Below are 17008 nucleotides of genomic sequence, written 5' to 3' on the forward strand. Positions count from 1 at the left end.
TGACAGTCGAGCCACCGCGGCAAAGTGATCGCTCTTGGTGACCCGCGGACTGCACATTAGGTATGTCTAATAGCGTTGTGGTCAGCGCGTGTTGCTACTTGTATAGCAAAGCAGAAAGCATATCAGAAGGGTTCTCGTCAGATCTTTTCAGTTTTCTTTTGTGACTTCAAGCTTGGAACGCAACGGTTCCTGTGTCCCTAGACTGCGACTACGCAGCGACTTGTCCACCACGGCCTTTGGCCTAGATCAGTTGAGCAGCAATGACCGAGGCTCCAAATTGTGGTGGAAGTAGGCTTTTCTTGTGCGCCAATCAGGAACGGCAAAGAAGACAAAACAGTCTCTGCAGCTACGCCTGACTGGGCAGACATGCGGCTAGCCGCCGGTGTACGGCGGCGCCAAGTAGGCGACACAGGCCCCAGTTGGTTTCGTTTGGTCAGACCTTTTACCATTTGGCATCATTCGAGTTTTGAAGAGTGCAGGGCAAAAAATACAGAAGAATTAATTGGGGCGACGTACCGGTGGCGGCAACTGACGGTGTGGGTGGAGGAGCATCGAGTGTGCTTGTGCAACTGGGTCTCAAGGTGCCAGTCGTGCAAATCCAGACGACACGAGGGCGAGCTCCGGAGTGCAATCTCAGTGCCTTGGAGGCAATGTGTATGAAAGAATGTGGAAAACCATACAGAGAGCCAGCCGGAGCCTGCTCCCGCATAACAGGCTGGGGTGCTCGATGCCATCGGTTTTGGACCAATCCAATGTCGGGAGGCGGGACCAAGCTGTCGGGTGACTGCCAGACGAGACCGCCTTCCAAAATTGGTGGCAGCAAGACCTCCTCTCTACAGGTACTAAGTACCTCTAAACCGCTGTGAGGCCCTGTAAATGCCCGCTGCAAACACTGGCGCGGGGGTTCCAATAAGATTTATTTGGTGAGAAGCAGGACCTGGGCAGCATTGCAGTTCACCAAGGCTACGGCCTCAAATTAGAAGCAATCAGTGGCACTTTGTACCTGTAAGCGTGTAAGACAAAAATTTGAAAGCGTCTTTCCATTGCAGATTTATGTAAAGTCTGTTGTCGCTTACACTGCCTTCAGCTCCCCAGCGCCTAACCCGAACCTACACGTGCTAGCGCGGGGCATTTAACACCATGTCTTTCCGCCACGCGTAGCATTTCCAGCTTCACGACAACCTTGCTGGATGCGCCCCTCTCCAGAACCCTCTCTTACCAAGACTACAGACACCCTACCACGCGGGCGCAGGGTCTGTCAACCATGGATTTCCTCAAGTCGGCCGTGGCCTCCGCCATGGCCAAAGGGCCGCCGTTCCCTTATAGCTTCGGTGACAAGGTCGACGTGGACGAGTCCATCTGGAACTTGTACAATGGTATCAAGAAGGCAAGCCAATAGAACTCTCTGTTTCGATAAGGACTAACAATATCCATAGGAGGACGGCTCTAACTGTAGCATCTTTTCTTTCGATGTTACCGCACACAGAGGTCTGCTGCCCCTCGCTCGAAACGGCCTTCGAAAGCTTCGCACCATCCGCCACCCTGGTGTAATCAAGGTTCTTGACACGGTAGAGGTGGGCGCAATGTCCCGAAATTGTTCTGGCATTTTCTAACACTGCCACAGACGGAAACGTATATTTATATCGCCACCGAGCGAGTTGTCCCATTGCGATGGCACGTCCGACGTAAATCAATGAGTCCAGAAACAATAAAATGGGGTCTCCACGGCATTGCGGTACGAGTCCATGATAAATGGCTGACACAGTACAAAATCTAACTGCTGATAGCGGACGCTGAAATTTATCAACTCTGACGCCTCCTCCATTCATGGCTGTATCAAGGTCGGATCGGTATATACTTCTGAAAGTGGCGAGTGGAAACTAGGCGGCTTCGAAATCCTCAGCAGTGTTAAGGAGGACGAATCTACCATATATGTCAGTATCCTCCGTACAGGAACTTGTACATCACACTAACAGAAACAGACGTACGGGAGTTTGGCGCCAGACTCGGCCCGGTATTCGCCTCCAGAGGTCGTGCAAGGCGGATGGGATGTCATCAAGAAGAACCCTCACTCGGCCGTTGATGCATTTAACTATGGTGTGCTGATATACGAGGTTTTCAATGGTGATTATAACGGCCATGACAGTGCTGGACAAACTCGCAACGTTCCTCCCACAATGCACTCGAGCTACAAGCGACTCTGCAACGCGAACCCAAAAGCTCGCATATCCGTGTCAACGTTCCTTGACCAAGGAAGCCGTCGCGATAGTTTTTTTGATACGCCACTCATCAAACTCACCGAAGACATTGATAACCTGGGGATCAAATCGGAAGAAGAACGCGAGCAATTTCTAGAGTACGTGCTCGCTGTCGTTCTGCCAACTCCAATACTAACAATCACAAGCGACCTGGAGCAGGTATCAGATGACTTTCCAGAGGACTTCTTCATCATGAAGGTTCTGCCGGAACTAATGAAGTCGGTAGAGTTTGGTGGTGGTGGACCCAAGGCTATCAGCGTCGTGCTCAAGATTGCCTCGAAACTGTCACAGGACGACTTTGAGACCAAGATGGTTCCCTTTATCGTCAGAATGTTTGGCAACCCCGACCGCGCCATCCGAGTGTGTCTGCTAGATAGCCTGCCTCTGATCATCGACCAACTACCACAAAAGATTGTCAATGACAAAATCTTTCCCCAAATCGTAAGTCCTTTTGGCAGGCTTTTCCTATGCACGTAGATTTTAACTACATTTTCAGGTCACCGGTTTCGTAGACGCTGCCCCTATTGTGCGTGAGCAAACGCTCAAGTCAGTCTTGGTATTAATCACAAAGCTCTCGGATCGCACAATCAATGGCGAATTGCTCAAACATCTTGCCAAGGCTGCCAACGACGAACAACCGGGGATTCGTACCAACACGACGATTTGTCTAGGGAAAATTGCAAAGCACCTGGGACCCGGTTCGAGATCCAAGGTCCTCATTGCCGCATTTACACGATCGATGCGAGACCCGTTCGTTCATGCCCGTAATGCCGCATTGATGTCATTAGCAGCAACATTGGAGTATTTTACAGAGGAAGACTGCGCAACGCGCATCTTGCCTGTGCTCTGCCCGTTGCTCATGGACAAGGAGAAACTCGTACGTGACCAGGCAAGTCGTGCGATGGACACATACGTCGCCAAGATCAAAAAGGCAACCGCAAACATGCCAGACTCGGTACTACCGCCGACACAGATTGGAGACGGCCAGGCCGCTCGCATGAGTACCCCTCAACCCACTGCCGGCTCGCAGGGCTGGACCGGTTGGGCCATTTCGTCCTTTACCAACAAGATGTCAACAGCAGCGGGAGAGATGCAAACGACCAATGGGTCGGCGCCCTCCCCTAAAGCGCCATCTTCGCCCGCCGCAGATGGGTGCAAGCCGACATCCTCTGCATCGACGCTGCACAGACAGGTGCTCGCATCGCCACCCGCTTCCACCGCGGCTCCGTCCCCCACTCCCAGTGCCGTGGCGGAAGAATTATACGGTGACGACGATGCCGGCGGCTGGGGTGACATGGACGACGTGGACGACGACGCCGGTTGGGGCGAGGCCGCGAGCCAGCCGGCCGCAAAGTCGGCGCCCGCGACGGCATCGGCGACACCATTTGACGAGGGGGAGCCTGACTTTGCGGGATGGCTGGCAGCGCAGTCGCAGAAGAAGCCTGGCGGGAAGGCGCTGCCGAAGGGTTTGGTAAAGGCGGGCTCAGCGGCAAATAAGGTGCCTGTAAAGCCTGCGGCAAAGGCGAAGCCGGTGGCGGGCTCAGCGGCAAAGAAGGTGCCTGTGAAGCCTACGGCAAAGGCGAAGCCGGTGGCGGCCAAGAAGATTGACCTGGCGCCGAAGGCAGATGACGATGACGATGGCTGGGGAGACAGTTGGTAGATGGGTTCATATACAATACTGTGTAGTTCAGTGTGCACTTCCCGTTTTGGATGTCAGTTTTCGTGAGTGCTGTTGGCGTTGAATTGATTTCATTTGCAGTGTGTATTGCTTGGCTACGGTATGGTGGTGAGCCGCATTAACATGCCTTAGAAGCCTGAAGCTTGTACCTATGGTTTGGGAGGACGACAGTACGTTGAAAAGTGCTGGAAGGGCTCGCCGGGTGAGTTTGACGACGCTTTTGAATTCAGTCGCATAGTTAGTTGGCAAGGCTCCAGACGCTTCTGGACACTGCAGGATGCAGGTCCTCTAGATTGGCGACCCGTCTAAGACTGCTACCCTGCACTGCGCAACGCAATGGCATGTAGGTTACGTCAGGTAGAAACTGATTGCTACTCGAAGGTCGTTCCGTGTCCTGGTGTTTGGGCGTAGGGTGTGCCGTCATTTGGTCATTGATTATAGGGTTTGGTGGTTGGATACGCACAACGATTCTACATCTTGAAGCTGATGACTGGGGGCTCCATTGCAAGTGCTGTTCGACACCCGACATCCCACCAACAATTGATAGAGCCGTATAAGTTTCGACGCGTAATTTATTGTGAAACCCCCAGATTCAGCTATCTATGTACTGTGAACACGGGCAGGATGGTGAGATGTCGTCTGATGCAAGCCGCTGATTATCAGTCAAAACAACGGTACTCCATGGGGAGACGGGCGGGAAGCGTAGCACAAGTGTGCAGGGTGCTGGTGTATGCGCATAAAAAGCTTGACTTGGCGAGAAGCCGCTTGGACGCCAATCAGCGGAGAGAAGCAATTGAGTCTGAAACTGCCACTAGTTCTATTTGGTCTATTTTGTATTGTACATGACTAGGTAGTTACGGCATTTGAAGAGAGATACAGGATAAAAGGCGCGTTTGCAGTGGTGGTTGCCGTGACAACATCAGATGCGGGGCTGATATCAGTCAAACAGCGGATTTTACAGCGCTTGCAGGGCGAAGCAGCCCACTGAACAGCGCTACATCGTGTTGTCTGAGTACCCGTACCTTTGGCACTATTATTGGTGTTTGTGTACATTTACCACTGACATGCAAACCACCCTCTTGTCCCTCAAACCTCTTGTCTGACACACTGCAGAATCACGTCGCCCAACATTTCCATCACGACATGGAATGACAGACCAACGGGCTCTCCAGTCATTCAACTCCCTACGGCGCATGATATGATGCTCTGACGATCACTGATTTTCCTCTTTTCTTCTCTTCTTAAATTCTTGTCAACTTATCCCCCTCTGCACCCGCAGTCGCACCACCTATCCAATCATTGTAAACAACAGCATTCCAGCCCTCCGTCCCGACCGACAGACACCAACGTTTCTATTTTCTTGCCCGAACCCAAAAAGAAGGTCTCGCATCCCGGCGCCTCCTCGGATCTGAGAATTTATTTTCCCTTGCTTCGATCACCACCGATCCGGTCACATCGCGCCTCACGCCGCGCAGGCGCATCATCGGCTCACCATGGATACCAGCTACTTGGCCCAGCAGGTCAATAGCAGCATTGGTCAGCTGCACAGCCTGTTTGACGAGATTGGCGTCCCTACGCATGAGCGTCAGGCTCGCGAGTCCGAGGTAGGCCTCCTTGCCAGCAAGGCAGCCGGCGCGTTTGTATGCTAACCAGCTTTCTGCGACAGCTCTTCTCGGCTCTCTCCGAGGCCCTCAACAACCAAGTCCGCCTCGTCAATACCGAAAAGAAGGAACTGATTGACGAAGCAAAGACCATCATCACGCGAATTCGCGAGATGGAGGCGTCGCTCGACGACTCCAAGAGTCGGCGAGACTATGACACTGACGAGATTACAATAACATACCCCCTCAACCTTTGCCTGCAAAATCTCAAAGAAAAGCAAATGGACATTGCTCGCTTGCATAGAGAGCGCTTTGAGCAAGTAAAGAGTATGTGAAAGTAACAATTGCCAGCCAGACGCCTGCTAATGTTGTCTAAGAGCTTGTTCAAGCACTCGAGTCGTACTCGTCGCATCTTGACCCTACCTTTGTTCAGATTGCACTACCACCCACAGGCCCAAACCAGTCTATTCCGACCAACTTTGACCTCTCACCTTCCTATGTTGACCGTCTAGATCGCGAGTTCACCCGTGTCTACGACGAATACACCCGTCGCATCACAACGGTCCAGTCGCTGGCCGACTCCATTATCAAGCTATGGGTCGAGCTCGGCACCCCTCAAGCCCAACAAGAGGGCGCCGTTGTCAAATACTACCGTGAGGCACCTGAGCAGCTGGGACTCCACACAGAAGATATCAAGCGTCTGCAGTCCAAAAAGGATCGCCTGGCTGATGAGAAGAAGAACCGCGAAAAGAAATTGCGCGATCTCAAGGCGGCGGTCGAGGCGCTCTGGATGAAACTTGGCATCGACGAAGCCGAGACTAGAGCCTTTGGCAACGCCAACCGCGGTTGCGGTCTGCGCCAGATCAATGAGTTCGAGGACGAGCTGGCTCGACTGAACGAAATGAAACGCCAAAATCTGCATCTGTTTGTCGAAGACTCGCGCGTCCAATTACAAGCGCTGTGGGACGCCCTGTACTTTTCGGAAGACGAGATGCTCGAATTCACGCCCGCCTTTTCTGATGTCTACAGCGACGCCCTTCTCGAGGCGCATGAGCGCGAGGTTGCCAGATTGGAGGCTCTCAAGGAGCAACGCGCCCCCGTGCTAGCCCTGGTGGACCGCCACAAGTGTTTGATCAAGGAGCGCGACGAACTCGCTAGCTCCAGCCAGGATGCCTCGCGACTCATGCTGCGCGGACAAAAGGGCGAGAAGCGGGACCCTGGCAAGCTCTTGCGCGAGGAAAAGATGAGGAAGCGCATTGCCAAGGAGCTTCCCAAGGTCGCTGCCGAAGTGATGAGGGTTTTGGAGCGGTGGGAGGATGAATACGGACGCCCCTTTCTCGTGTTTGGCGAGAGATATCTGGACGAGTGTGACGACGAAGGTTCAAAGAAGGCCGTGCCGGCAACCCGATCCAAGACGCCGGCCGGCGCACCACCGTCTGCTGTCAAGATGCCCAAATCTGGGCACAAGGGCAACATTGCCAAGTCGGTACCGCCTCGGACAATGACCAAGACCCCCACAGCCACGGGGCCTAGGAACGCTCCGACAACAACACAGTCTACTATAGCCAGAAATGCCAGTCCGACCCGTAACGGCCGGACTAGCCCGTCGCGAATCCCTGCGCGCGCACCACTTTCTAACATGAAGCACGGCAACAACTCGCCCGAGAGACCGCGGCCAGAGTCCCGGGGGGAGATGTTGCGCAACGGCGCGCCGATGAGAGCACCACCTCCTAAGATGCGTGATCTCAAGTCTGTGCCGGAGCTGCAAACGCCGTTGAACCCCTACAAGGGCACGGGCCTGGGGACGACGATTGTCCGCACGATGCAGCCCGAGGACGTGTACGACGACAGACGACCGATGTCCAGAGGCGGGCGGTACAACTCGCAGGACTCGCAGGAGCGCTCCGACTATGGCGATGACCGATACGCCACCATAAGAGCTGGGCAGTATGGCTATACGCCCGAGGGACCGCCGCGGCAAATCTCGAGCACCTCCTCGACGGCCATTTCTGGGTCTGAGAATTGGGAAACGTACGACGATAACAGCGAGCCGGAACCCGATGCCTCGGACGCTTACTACGCCAAGCTACGCGCGGCGCGGTGTAAGCGCCAAGAGCCCGAGTACGACCACGGTGCGGCGACGGTGCAGCCGAAGCGACTGCGCGGCATCCCGCCGCCGATTGGCTATACCGGCCCGGTGATGATTGATGAAGACGGGAACCGCATCGTATCTGGGAGTGAATGGGGCGACTCTGAAGTATTTTGAAGAAAAAGCGACAATGATGCAGACGCGTGAAATATTCACGACATGACACGAAGCCAAGGATGCATCTCATGAAAACCACACTTGTTTTTTTTTTTTTTTTGGCCGGGAACTTTGCGAAACTGCTTGCGCTCCCCTCTCTGGTGCACAATTTTGTTTAATTGTCTCTTGTTTGTGTTCAATCGACTACGTACTGGGATACGTATACATATTCTTGGTCTATCTTTTTGTTTTCGATCGCACCCGGTCATGTGGCGGCGCGGCGAGGCTCTGTTGTATCTATTGTGTCTTTTTTGGTCTTTTCTCTTTTTCCAGCTGTTGGAATGGAGAATGGGCGGCTTAATTTGTGTACACTGTTGGAAAGGGAAGAAAAACGGGAAAGAGAATGCCATTTCTGTGGATGAGAGTACCACGCGATCGCTCTTCTGGAATGGCACGTTTGTGAGATGATTTTTTCTCTCGTCTTTTTTTTTCTACTGGGAATATCAGGCAACGGCGTTGGATATCTTGTTTTACTTGTGGCTCTTTTTTTTCTGCTACTATCAGGAGGTATATTTACAGAACAATGTACAGCGTTGTTGACTTTTGCACCTTTTGCCTTGAAGGATATGTGAGGAAGAGAACATGGGAGAGAAGGCCCCTACAATGAATAGGATGGGCCATGTCAAGTTGAATCCACTGTGTAGCTACCTTGTCTTATTAAAGACGTTTGCCAAGGCCCGTCGACTACCTAGCAATACAACTTGGTAATACGGTAAGGTGTCGATGCTGTCGATGCTGCACAGACCAGGTTACTTGGAGGCAGGTACGTACCGCACCGTCCCGTGTCGGATTTGGGGTGGATGTAATCCATTGTGGCGCAGTGTGACAGCCTCGACGCTCGAGGCTCGAGGCAAACACGAGGCAAACACGGCGGGAAGAATTATGATGAGAAAGAGGAATGAGCAGAACATGGAAATTTGGTATCGTACTCATAGCTAGAAGCATTTCTGAATGTAGGAATCTATTTTTATGCTGTAGATTTAAACGTTTTTTGCCAAGACACTCCTCTTCCAACCGTTTCAGCTGCCGCCCTGTCGGAGCTGTCGAGACCCTCTCTGTTCTGTTCTCTGTTGCCCCATCTCCCTGTTATGCATACGCATACCTCTGAACTCCACCAGACTCCTTCACCTCCAACTCCACGCCTCACCTCCTGCTCTCCTTTTTCCTTTGTCCTTTTCCCTCTCTTCTCAACCCCCGTCTATTCATTCGTTACCGTTTCATTTATTTACTCGTCCTTTCTCCCATCCATCGTTGCTTCTCAGCTGGTGCCTGTTTGCTCCTCGATACCACCACTAGCAACGACGCTCGACCGAATCGAACAACTCCGCGACCGAGACCTCGTGTGTACCTTTCCGGCCCTCATGTCACCACGAGCGAACTTCTGGTGATGACTCCTGCGGTCGGCTCCCGCGCCGCAGGTTCGCCAGACGACGCCGCCAGCGTCGCCCTGCAAGGTGCCTCGCTGGCGTTTCAAAAGCGCACGCCACCGAGCCAACACCAACCGGAGCACTCCCGCGAGAATGGAGCTCTCCTCGCTGCCACGTCGTCGGTGGAGCGGGCCAAGAGTCCTGGCTCTACGACGGCGGCGGCACGGTCCTCCCCTCGACGCTCCCATCCGGGCCAGCGCGTCGCCGCCGATGCCTCTCCGCCCGAGATAGAATCCGTCCTTGCCGCGGGACTGGTGGTGGCGCGTCTGCAACAGCTGGGCGCGTCTTCGACGGCGGGTACTGCGAGCCAGACGACGGCGCCAACGCCCATGGTCACGACTGCCCCCCGAGCTCACTCGACGTCGCCATCGCCGCATCTGGCCCTGGGGCTCGCATCGCCGCAGCTTCCGGCTACCGTAGCTGCCGCTAAGAACCCAAGCCTCATAGCGGCGACGCTGGCGGCGAGCCGTGGTGGGAGTCCGACAGTGACGGCGCTGCGGAATCCTCGCCGGATGCAGAGCGTGAATGCGCTGCAGGACTTGGACGCCGTGGATTCACAGCCAATTCCTCCGACGACTTCGCTCATTTCCATGTTTGAAGTGGACGAGGCCGCTGGCCAAGATACCCCACGGCTACGGCAGGTACCAACGTCTTTGACGGAACCGTCTGTAGTGCGCAAGAGCACACGCCCGTCACCGATTCCCATCAAGCAAATCACTGTTGAATCTGCACCCCCTACATCGAAATCGAATTCCAAGCAACGAACCGGCAAAGGCCAGTCTTATGAGCGACCGCCGACACCCCCCAAAGCAGTCGCCAAAAAGTCTGCTGCGTGTGCACCTCGACGTCCGCCAACACCCCCGGCAGTCACGGAGGCTGCGCCAGCGCCGGCTCCGATAACACCGACTTCTGCATCAAAAGCGATCTTTCGAGCGGCAGCAAGCAAGCCTCGGTTAACCCCGCCTAAAGTCAGAGCGACACGAAAGGCCGACGGCCCCTCAAATCCTGTCACACCCTCCAAAGTCACTTCCCAGACTTTATCAACAACCGCAATGAAGAATCTGGATGCCACTGGAGATGTCACTCCCCGTCGGAAACGTGTGCGGAAACCATCCCCTTTGGGATTATCCAAGCCGTCAAAAGATGGCCGCATTCCTGACATCGCGCCTCCCAAACAGGACTCGCCTACAACACCAAGACACAAGTCCCCTACTCCTCGTGTCATCAGTCGATCAACCCCAGAAGTACTATCACCCAAACCTACGCGGGTAACCAGGACCGCTTCCCTTCACTCTGGCACGCCGCCACCCGCCATCATCCTCCGCCCGATGTATGATGTTCAGTCACCTCCTTCGCCGGACCCTCAGAAACGCACGAATGCTGAGAAGCGACCGCCCACACCACCAAAGCCACGAAGTAGTCAGAGACTCGCGCCTGCACGGCTAGCGAGCGGTAGGCCACGCGGCAGCTCGGACACTCCTCTCACAAAAGCGACACCCGTACACAGCATGTGGGGTTTGCCCATTGTATCAAGCACTACCCCCGACACGCCCAGAATCAGCAAAACAGAGCCATGGCCGCCAAACAGACGTGAATCCATTGTCAACGCGCCGCCATCACCTACACACGAACCCCCGCGGAAGCGCCCGACTCACCCCCCCAATCCGCTGCAACTCAACTCCATGACCAACGCCATCATGGCGAGCTCATTGGCCTCGTCGCGCCTGACGCCTCACAGCTCGGGCTCTTCATCCCTGCCACCACCACCACTACCCCTGCGCCAACGCTCACCGCACCTGCTCCAGACCCTCCGCCAACCCGCAAGCGAGCCCGAGGACGACCACGGCCGGCAGCGGAAGAGCCGCCGGCGCCGGCTGCACGGTGCCAAGCACACGCATCACGAGGGCTCGCGGCGCCGTTGGCGCGACCAGGTCACGGACAAGGAGCGCAAGCGGTACGAAGCGCTGTGGGCCTCAAACCGCGGCCTGCTGCTCACGCACGAGAGCCCCTCGGTGAGTGTCGGCAGTGGCCTTGGCACAGACCTGTCCGAGTGCGTCGCCAACGTGGTGGTGCGGGAGATTTGGAAGCGCGCGCGCCTGCCAACCGAGGAGCTGGCCGAGGTGTGGGAGCTGGTTGACCGCGGGCGCAGGGGCTACCTCTCGCGGCAGGAGTTTGTGGTGGGTATGTTTTTAATTGATCAGCGGCTACGAGGGCGCAAGTTGCCGCCCAAGGTGTCGGATAGTATATGGGGGAGCGTGAATGGCGTGACGGTGTTGACGCCCAGGCCGAAGCACTGATCGTGCAAATAAGGTGTGAATGATGGGGTGGCTGCAAGTAATTGATACCCTGTACATATTAATATACCCAAATGAAGCGTGCGTGTGTATTTTGATTGGCGTGAGGAATTGATATGATGCGTTTGACCGATCTCTGCCCATCCAAGTCCCGAAGCTGCTGCTGCGCATCTTGCCCTCGTGATGTGAGAATTTGGCCTTCAAGATTCTGTAGCATATTTCACCACTGTGCAGTGATGCCCTTTTCTTGGTAGACTCGCGGCTATGGTTCTATAATCTGATCGCCAACGATTCAAAACGTCCCCGAGGTCACCATTTCGATCTCAAGGGGTGGGTGGCTGCTGTAGTCGCAGTGTCCCCTTTGCTACAGCTATTGATATAATAGCTGCTCTGCTTTATACTCTTTGTAATTTGTACGACTGACTTTGTTTCTGTAGTAACTTGTACGATGATGTGTGCTACTCACAACCGGTGAACAAAAGTTTCAACACACCAAAAAAACGCCGCCGACTCAGATGGGCGCAACGCTATACCCCTCGAAAAAAATAAAGCCGAACAACCACCAGACACCATGCTGCAGGCAAATCACACCGTTGCTATTATTATCCTCTTCCTCTTCGCCATTGCCCTGGCTCTCGTCGTCGCTCTGTCTCGGCTGATGAGCACCCTGCACGAGCTGCACACCGAGCCAGAAGAGCCAGCTGAGAGAGAAGAAGAAGCTGCTGGTGCTCCCGAAAGCTCGGAAGAATCCTCTGAATCTTTGTCCTCGTAGACTGCAGTCGAGCCCTTGCTATTCTTTTGGCTCCAAGCTGGGTGCACAAAAAAAAGAAAGACATTGGGGGGCTTTCGGAGACCAAAATCTTTTTATTCCACACATACTCGACTATTTCGCCACGGTTCTCTGCCGCAAAGAGAAACAAAACGCCGATGGGTTTACCAGGCAAGTTTCCGCCCCTGGCTGCGCACCTTGACAGCGGTTGTGCGGTGCATGCCTCCTATTCATCCTCCGAGATGTTGGACGAAACGTACATGTCCGCTGTGGGCAAAAACCTCCCGAGAAGCCCGCCACAGTATGTCCCACGACCCGTCGTCGTCGTGGGCCTCGCTAGCTAGGCGCGTCGTTACCACCAGAAAGGTCTTGACAGGCGGGTGATGGGAGAGAGGACAGTTGTTTGCAAAAAGCACGGTCCTGGTTCGGGACGAAGTGGGTTGTTACTAAGTATTGCTTCATATAGATTCCTTAGATATGGGAACGGAAATAGACGAGGTGGGAAAGTAGAACTGCCGTCTTCTGTAGCTGCACTACACCGCGGGCACTTTGATTTTGGTCAACTGTCCCGTCTTCGATTCGGAGATTGTTCTGTACTCTTCGTGTATCGTACATTAAGAAAGTTGGAGTGCCAATGAGAAGCGATGAATCGGACCGTGAATCTAAAGGATCGAGGGAAGCGAAGGTACTATTATTCGTGTACAAACGCCGTACAACGGAACCAACTGTGGGAGGCCTTTTGCGATGGCCCTCGAAAGTTCTACCAGGAGTCGCCAAAGACTGTCAGGAGATGGCAGCTTGGCACTTGCCGCATCCTTGTCCATTGGAGTCAAGTTCCGTGCTTGTACCTCATTCTCATTCTGCGACAACATGGCCCGTGTTATCGCAAGGTTCGCGTAGCGAGACATTGCCCACGCCGGCAGATCTGGCTGGCAACACCTGGACAAGCCTAATTATGCCTCGAGACAACCTCTCGGCGCCGTTGTAGCCATGAAGCGTAGGGGCCGCAAGTTCCAGTCCTGGTTTTGCGCCGGGATTGCTGTCGTAGAGCAACAACGTTGATCAAGTTAGAGGCAAAAGTTTAAGCAACGGATATATCACAGCTCGGAGTTTATACGCGTCTTCTACCAGGTTTCTCCCATTAGCAAATTCAATTTCGTCTATAGCCACAAAGCGTCATTCGCCAGCCTACATGCGTTCTTGTGAAGGAGTCGCACTCTGGGCTAGTCTTAGGCTGAGGCCACTAACTACGGGCGTAGATAGCGCGGCCCTTTGAAGCAAGCGTGCCTAATAAAGGGCCGAGATAGTGCATGCACTTTGTGCTCGCTTTGCCCTTGGACTCCATTGCTGGTAGGCATGTTAATGCGGCTCACCACCGTACCCGTAGCTAAGCAATTTTTCGACATGATTACGGCAGATGCATGAGTTAGCAGTCGAGACGTCGCACGCACTGATTCACCACGTGCTCAGGTTGGCATCGCTTTCCCCGTTGCATTCTAAGCGCAACCGTTCTATGCCTCTCCGTCTGTTCTACCGGGGGGTCAGCTTTCGGCCCATCCCTTCCGGCCGGCCCGGCCGGGCGGGCGGTCAGCCACTTCCCGCTAACACCACCGACCTGGGGTTCGGAAAGAGAACCCAGAAATTAGACTGTAGGTCTACGGGCTCAACGTTCATCTCCTTGCGCATTGAGTTGTTTCTAGTTGACAGGGGATTACCGCCGTTGTATCAGACCAAGTCGCTGACGCCCAAGTTTTACCTCGTTGGCCAGGTTCAGGCGCATGGCTCGAAGAGTGTCACCAAGTTTCGGGATTAGCGTAAAGGCCGCGATAGGCCCGCCCAAACAACTACTGATTTGCATTGCTAGAGACTACTTTTGATTTCGAACAGTATATATAGAGTCGGGATAACTTGTAGCTAGAATACCTCTCACCATCATATCACAAGCTCCAACCACTACCGAATAACCTGCCTACTCATAAATTTTTTTTTACAACATCTTTAGACGAAAATGAAATTCTCAATTTCTCTCGCCATTCTCTTTACTGGACTAGCTACGGCCAGTTCGCTGCCGGTCCATGAACCACGGCAGTTCAACGACAAGGGCAAGGGCAAGGGCAACGGCAACGGCAACGGCAACGGCAACGGCTTCACCGGTGCACCAATCTTCAGGCCCCCGGCGCTTGACGATGCCTTCACTGACGATGAGCCTAAAAACTCCCAGGGCCTTTCCCAACAAAGCTGCGCTCTAATTAGCAAGAACCATAACCCAAAAGTAGCTGCTAATCTTGGGGTAAGAGTCGTCCTCCTTGTACGTTAGATTCAACAATCTGTATTAGCTTAAGCTAGCATATAACTTGCACAACCAAGTTTTATGAAATTCTTTATAAAATTCTCTTGTATGCTTTATCTTTAAAGGGACGACTTATTAACTTATTAGTAGGCACTGCTGCCATCAGTAGCGTAAATTAAGCCACAACCCACTTAGTATGCCACGGAACAAGGCAAAAAGGATTCGTAACAACAAACTGGCAGGTTATTGTCTGGTTGCACCTATAAGCCTATAAGACCTGTTAGGTAGGTCTGTTTTACTTGGAATTATTTATAGAATTTAACGTTTTATTTATAGTTTAGTTTTTCAAGGTCCCTATGGCCGTTATTTGCCATTTTCAGGGATTCCATGACGATAGATGGCAATAGCAATACTGATACCAATTCCAGGCGGCGGGAAAGAATTGACTGACCACCGGCGACGCTGACGAGGACTTTTCCCAAGAGTTTGAGCATGACGAGGACCTCGGAACAACGACCAGCGCTGTCTCTCCGGGGGCCAACTTGGAGCCGGCCGCCCCATCGGTATTCTCGTCTACACTTTTCGACCCGTCAAACTCCTCAAATTCAATACCTGTGATTTGTCCCAGTAACTATTGTCCGGCCGTTGCGAACCGGACATACCTAGGTACGTATTTAGCCGCAGCCTTACAGGGTGTTCGGCCCCCGAATACCCTGTCAGGTCTGGCGGTTCGTGCAGGGGGGGGTGTCTTTTGGGCTGGTCACTAGAGGAAAGCCGCCAACTAGCGCAAAAGCATACGTATGGAGATGATGGGGGGGGGGGTAACCAGGCTCTGGCTGAGATAGTTGGGCAGCCTTTTACTGCTCTGGCTACAGAATTCAAGTCTAGCTGCTGGAGGTTGGCGATGCCTGCTGGACATGGTGCGCGTACAAGGTGCCAAGATGAAAAGTGTAAGTGAAGAGGATCTACATATCCGTAAAAACGTATGCAGATAAGCACGAGCCAAGAGTTCCGAGCTTCCGGGCACGCTTTCCCCCTCTTAGAGAACAAGTTGGGTTTTTCTCAGCTCTCAGAATGCCCATCTATTGTTAGACTCGCCCCCCTCCCCTCCCTCCTTATCGAATGCAACGATAAAGCGGCGGTTTTTTCTCTTGCCGAGACCGTAAGCACAGCAAAAGGGGGCCAGACAGCGTGGAGCGAATGCGCCGCGACCCCAAGTAATAACCCGTCAAAAACCCGGCCGTCGTCGATTGCGCCACCACCTCGGGGGGAGGGGGGGGGGGGTTACATTGATTTAGCTTGACAGGATCGTCGCTTGGCCAAAACGAGGCAGCAGAGAGAGGCGAGCACCAACGGGAACGAGATCCGGAGCGGGGTTTTGTTGGCGAAAGTGCCAAGTCGCTAAGAAAAAAAAAGAGGAGGGAAAATAAAATCAAGAAAGATAAAAAAAACTTAGTGCGTGGGGGAGGAGGGGGGGGGGGGGAGAGACAGAGTTGGGAAAACCTTCCTCTTACACAACAAACAACGAATGTGGCGGCCATGTACATGACTCGGCCGCGACCGGTGCGCTCGCACCAACACGCGGAGCTCTTGCAGACGGAGCAGTTTTTCCAAAACGGATCGCTGGCATGGCGGTACGAAGAAGCAGCCGACGACGGCGACGGCGACAGCGACGGGGGGTACGACTCGGACACGGCGCCGGCCTACATGGACGTTGGCCACTTTCGCTGGTTCTGGCCCTGGGGCGTCCGCCGCAGCTCGACCTTTGACACCATGCCCGCCGGCAAGCAGCACCTCCCCGTCGCCGCCTCGCTCCCGCCCATGTCCGTGTCCGCGTCGCAGCCGGGCAGCCTGCTGCTGACGCGTCTGCCGCCCGAGCTGCGCCTCGCCGTCTGGCGCCTCGTGCTGCGCACCCAGTCCAGCGCGCGGTGGCCGTACCACCCGCGGTCGCCCGCCTGGCGCCCGGACCGCCGCGGCGCGCCCTACATTGACGCCGCGCTGCTGCGCACCTGCCGCGCCGTCTACGCCGAGACCTGGGACCTGCCCGTGCGCCTCACCCAGGCCGTGCTGGCCGACGGCACGCCCTGCGACAAGCCGGGCGAGTGGGCCCCCGTCGTCCTGGCCGCCGGCGTGCTGGTGCCGCACGCCTGGCAGGTGCTGCTGCTGCGCCGCGCCGAGATGACCATGCAGCACTTTCGCCTCGAGGCCGGCTTCCTCGACATGTGGGTCGCGGCCCTGGGCAAGCTAAAGGCCGCCGCCGCCGTGTGCGTCGCCGACTTGGTGGCCGAGAGGAAGGGCCTGGTGAATGAAGACGTGGTCAGGGTCCTGACGGAGCGCCAGGCGCTCGAGGAGATTGTCGTGAGGATGAATAGGATGGACTGGTGGA

General features: G+C 54.6%; 3 protein-coding genes across 3 annotated transcripts; all 3 read left to right on the top strand.

The window, feature by feature from the left end:
- Positions 1 to 752: 752 nt before the first annotated feature.
- Positions 753 to 3918, top strand: CCM_01581 (protein kinase; the record flags this gene model as incomplete). Its single annotated transcript, XM_006666737.1, has 8 exons — positions 753 to 846; positions 915 to 1005; positions 1171 to 1387; positions 1437 to 1574; positions 1625 to 1735; positions 1788 to 1938; positions 2029 to 2699; positions 2755 to 3918. The coding sequence occupies 8 exons, from the start codon at positions 753 to 755 to the stop codon at positions 3916 to 3918; spliced, it is 2637 nt and encodes an 878-aa protein (XP_006666800.1).
- Positions 3919 to 5429: 1511 nt separating this feature from the next.
- CCM_01582 (microtubule associated protein (Ase1), putative) lies at positions 5430 to 7803 on the top strand (the record flags this gene model as incomplete). The annotated part of the gene is made up of 3 exons (XM_006666738.1): positions 5430 to 5576; positions 5603 to 5864; positions 5927 to 7803. The coding sequence occupies 3 exons, from the start codon at positions 5430 to 5432 to the stop codon at positions 7801 to 7803; spliced, it is 2286 nt and encodes a 761-aa protein (XP_006666801.1).
- A 1426-nt stretch (positions 7804 to 9229) lies between these two features.
- On the top strand, positions 9230 to 11566 carry CCM_01583 (EPS15 domain-containing protein; the record flags this gene model as incomplete). The annotated part of the gene is made up of 1 exon (XM_006666739.1): positions 9230 to 11566. One exon carries the CDS (start codon positions 9230 to 9232, stop codon positions 11564 to 11566), a length of 2337 nt encoding a protein of 778 aa, XP_006666802.1.
- Positions 11567 to 17008: the final 5442 nt, after the last annotated feature.

The sequence above is a fragment of the Cordyceps militaris genome, assembly GCF_000225605.1.
Source record: "Cordyceps militaris CM01 unplaced genomic scaffold CCM_S00001, whole genome shotgun sequence".
Taxonomy (NCBI): Eukaryota; Fungi; Ascomycota; class Sordariomycetes; order Hypocreales; family Cordycipitaceae; genus Cordyceps; species Cordyceps militaris.